This window comes from Micropterus dolomieu, linkage group LG18 (assembly GCF_021292245.1).
Source record: "Micropterus dolomieu isolate WLL.071019.BEF.003 ecotype Adirondacks linkage group LG18, ASM2129224v1, whole genome shotgun sequence".
Lineage (NCBI taxonomy): Eukaryota > Metazoa > Chordata > Actinopteri > Centrarchiformes > Centrarchidae > Micropterus > Micropterus dolomieu.
This window is the reverse complement of record NC_060167.1, coordinates 24,983,820-24,987,903: the sequence shown is the minus strand read 5'-3', so window position 1 is coordinate 24,987,903 and position 4,084 is coordinate 24,983,820. Positions and strand designations below refer to the sequence as shown.

At 42.9% G+C, this 4,084-nt stretch overlaps 1 protein-coding gene across 3 annotated transcripts in view; it reads right to left on the bottom strand.

The window, feature by feature from the left end:
- Window positions 1-4,084, bottom strand: part of foxp4 (forkhead box P4) — a 96,798-nt gene that overhangs the window by 7,838 nt on the left and 84,876 nt on the right. For all 3 annotated transcript variants that reach the window (XM_046076283.1, XM_046076281.1, XM_046076282.1), the window contains exon 15: window positions 560-681. In XM_046076283.1, coding sequence (XP_045932239.1) covers window positions 560-681 — 122 coding nt within the window. The remainder of the gene's footprint in view (window positions 1-559; window positions 682-4,084) is intronic.

Below are 4,084 nucleotides of genomic sequence, written 5' to 3'. Positions count from 1 at the left end.
GGGGGGGGGGGGGGGGGGGGGGGGGGGGGTGTTAGTGTTGGGAATCACAGATTGAGTACACATGTGAAAGATGTCACCTCAGCCAAAGCGCTCTGACAAATATGTTTGTTACAAGTAGAAACATACACAGACTGTAAACAGATGCTAAAACACACACATATGTAAGTGTCTAATATCTGGCGTGCAGGTGTGTGTGTGCCTCTGTGCGTGTGTGTGTAATCATCCCTCGTTTCTCTGGCGGTTGGAAAGAACATCTGTTTACATACGCTAACAAGGTTTTTTCCTCTCCTGCATCTCACACAGCTGCTTGCTAATGGTGTCGACAAACAGGGAAAAACACACACGTACAGTTCAGTACGAACACGATCAGCCGCCAGCCTTTTGTTGTTTTTTTTTATCTGAGTGCTTAGTTGGCCTCTTGGTAATAATAGAGGGTCCATTTAGGCAATCATAGTGCCAGCACCCATAAGCTCACACTCACATCAAGTTCAACTGTGCACCAAGAAAACAAATGTGTGTGATACAGTGTGTGTGTGTGTGTGTGTGTGTGCTCTCTTACCCGGTCATCTTTGGTGGTCTCCTCTTTTGGTATTCAACTTCATCCACAGTCCACACGGCCCCCTTCACGTTCTCAACACGAACAAAACACTTGTGCAGACTCAGGTTGTGGCGCACAGCATTCTGGGAAAAAGGGAGAGAGAAAGAGAGAGAAAAGAGGGAGATCTTTAACATGATTGAAAACGAGTCATGGAGTTGTATTGCTACAATATTCCACGACATCCATAATATTCCAGTGGGAAACATGTCTTTAAAGAGTAACTTAACACCACCTGTGTTATTTACACCACTTATTTTTGTTCCTTTACTCAAAGTTCTTCCCTAGCTAACACTCACTCAGGGTGTGTTCAGTATAAACAATGCCTTCCAGCTGGGCGTGAGGTACCTTATAAGTAGTATGACCTAAGGATAATAGTCCTGTTTTTACCCATCACTTTTCATGTACACATACATACTGTAGCTCCATGTAAAGTGCTAATACAAGGTAGCAGTTCTCTCGTAGCATTATTTTATCTCTGAATTTTTCTAATCAGTCATCATCAGCACACACACACAGAAACACACACATCCACAGGCACTCAGACAGCCAAGCAGGCAGGCACACCGCTATCTTCGTCTCACCCCCCCAGGGACAGGCCTCCCTTTTCATCTGCTATTTGTAGTTTGTTCATGCCCAATTTCATTACCAATTTTAATTCGTCTATAATTAAATCCTGCATATTCTCTCTGACACGCTGTTCTAAGCCGAGAGGGAGGGACAGGCCAGGCATGCATCACTCCTTGCCATAATTACACACGCAGATACACACACACACACGTACACACACACACACACACACACATACACACACACACACGTAATTACACAAGCCATAATCAGCGGAGGAACCCTTTCTCCCCCGCATCCCCTCAACCCCCGAGCCGTGATGCTAAGTTTTGTAAATGAGTCTGACCCCAATCTGCGCCCGCCACCCTGACAGTGCAAACACATACACACGCAGACACACACGCCAGACACCAGTGCTATTGCAGTGCCATTTGCATTCGTCTCCGTGATGAAAGCCTAATTCTCCCAGTTAAAACATTAGCAGTCATTTACAGTGGGTCACAGCACATGTGCCACTCATCTCCACTCCCTCCGGCTGAGAGGTGGGGGGGCGACAACTGGAGGCAGAAATTTTGGGACGAACGACTGAATTGTGCATCACAAACCAAGAAGGAAATAAATCAGGAGACTACATTAATTTCAGGTTCACAGGTGTAACTGGAAGTGTGAATGTCTTTATACTGTATAGATTTGAGCATTGAGATCATTCCAGTTGTGTTTCTGCAGAGCAGTGCAGATGCATGTGGGGATAGGCTACTCCCATATGATCCTAAATAGGATTATACTGTATGTAAGCAGGCAAGATGATAAATAAAAGAATGAATAAAAAAGCGTGTAATTTGAGGTGACTTGCAACTGGATTTGTCTTAAACAGTGGTGGATGACGTTTTCAGATCCTTTCCTTAAGCAAATGTATGTGAGTATTATTAGAAAAAGTAAAAGCACTCATTCTGCAGAAAAAGGTCCCTGTAAGGGTTATCTTGTTATATATCATATCACTGGATAATTATTACTGATGCATTCATGTGTAAGCAGCATTTTAGTGTTGTAGTTGGTCGAGGTGGTAATTTTAACTATTTTATATACTGTTGGGTTGTTTAATCTATAACAATGTATATGTCTGTATGTAAAATCTTAATTTGCAAAGTAACTAGCAACTAAAGCTGTAAAATAACTGTACTGGCTTAAAAAAAAATACAATATTTTACGATGGAGTAGTGACATGAAATAGAAATTTTAGTACAGAACTTGAGTAAATGCACTTCTAGTTGTGACATTACACCACTTGAAGTCAAAATGAAGTGTGAGTCTTTTAATATTTTTTATTCCTATTATATGCTTATATATTTTTTTGGTAAGTTAAACACAAAATAAAACTTCTACATTTAGGCCTCCAACCCATCATGCAGCACCGTGAAATAACACTCAACACTCATTTCTCCTCCTCTCTCAATCATCCCTTTTCCCTTTCTCTCTCGTTTGCCTCTTCCTCATTCTCTGTCTATGATCAATGACTTCCACTCCTTGACACCGCTGCCGTCCTCATGAAATATAACGGCTTATTAAAGGACATACATCTCCACGGCCCTATTTGACTCACTGAGCTGCTATATAAATACATAAGGCCATGCCGAGCTATATTTAAAGGTCTGCGAGGCTAACGGCACAGGAAGCAGACACCAGACATTAATAGTTAAAATTCATAAAAGTCAGATGAGGAGGTAAAGATATTCCTGGCTGCCCTGTCTCTTAACCTTATCTGCACCCCTCCCTCCATCCCTCCATCCCTCCATCCCTCCATCATCATCATCCACCCCCTCCCCTGTTTAGGGCTATTAGAGGAAGGCTGGGGTCTCTCCTCACCCCTCCTCCCCCTGTCTCTCTCACTCCTTTTCTCATTCTCTCACTTCCCATCTCTCTGGAGGAACTGACACTCAAATTAGTGTGAGGTTTCTGTAGAAATGGGTCAGCACCTACAATGGTGGGATCAAGCCAGGTGTGTGTGTGTGAGAGAGAGAGAGAGAGAGAGAGAGAGAGAGAGAGAGAGAGAGAGATGAGGAAGGAGAGAGAGAGTATTCAATGTGTGTGATCATGAGCATTGAGCATGTGTGTCAGCTTTGTATGTGCGTCTCTGTAATGAGGCTGTATAACGGCTAGATGTGGCTCTGCCGGGCTAAGTGGGACCGACTCTCCATGTGCCATGTTGGAGGTGAGGGAAGTGTTTCGGGCCAAGAGGGAGACAGACAGAGAAAGAGCAAAAGAGAGAGTGGGAAAGGTGGAGAGAAAGAGAGCAGTAGGAAGGTACCTCATAAAGGACAGAAACCGGCAATAACTGTTCACTCAGTCATATCTTTGGGCGCTGAGCAGAGTCAGCTTTAAAGTGTGTGTTTGTTATTGTATCATTATGAGTATAAACGCTTTAATTCGGGCCTTCAAAATGAATCCACTTTCTGCAAAGTGAGGTCATTTTGACCAATCAAAATGCTTCAACTGACACTGTGAAACCCGCCTGCAAATTTGGTTTCTGTCAATGTGGTCTAACAAGTCTCAGCTGGCATGTGCTTAGGTCAGGGGCTTCATCAGTGCAAACAGATAAATTAGATCAGCTTTTATCCAGTCAGAGTTGTATACCACATTTTTGTTTTAGTCAAAATAATATGTCAAAGCGTTCACTTTTTCAATGTGGTGCAGCCTGTTTTTACCATCATCTAAACAACTCCAAAGTAGTTTGCTAAGTGATCTTGTTTCCATCTTCCAAGTTTTTCAAAATAACTTAGCTTAGGATATTGGAAACTGCTTCTGAAAGTTCAGTCAGGGAAAGATTTTTATAGAAAATTTTGAGGATTTAAGTGAGTTCACATTTAGATACATTTCATCCAGCCAACTGAACATGAAGATCGGGGGGGGGGGGGGGGGGGG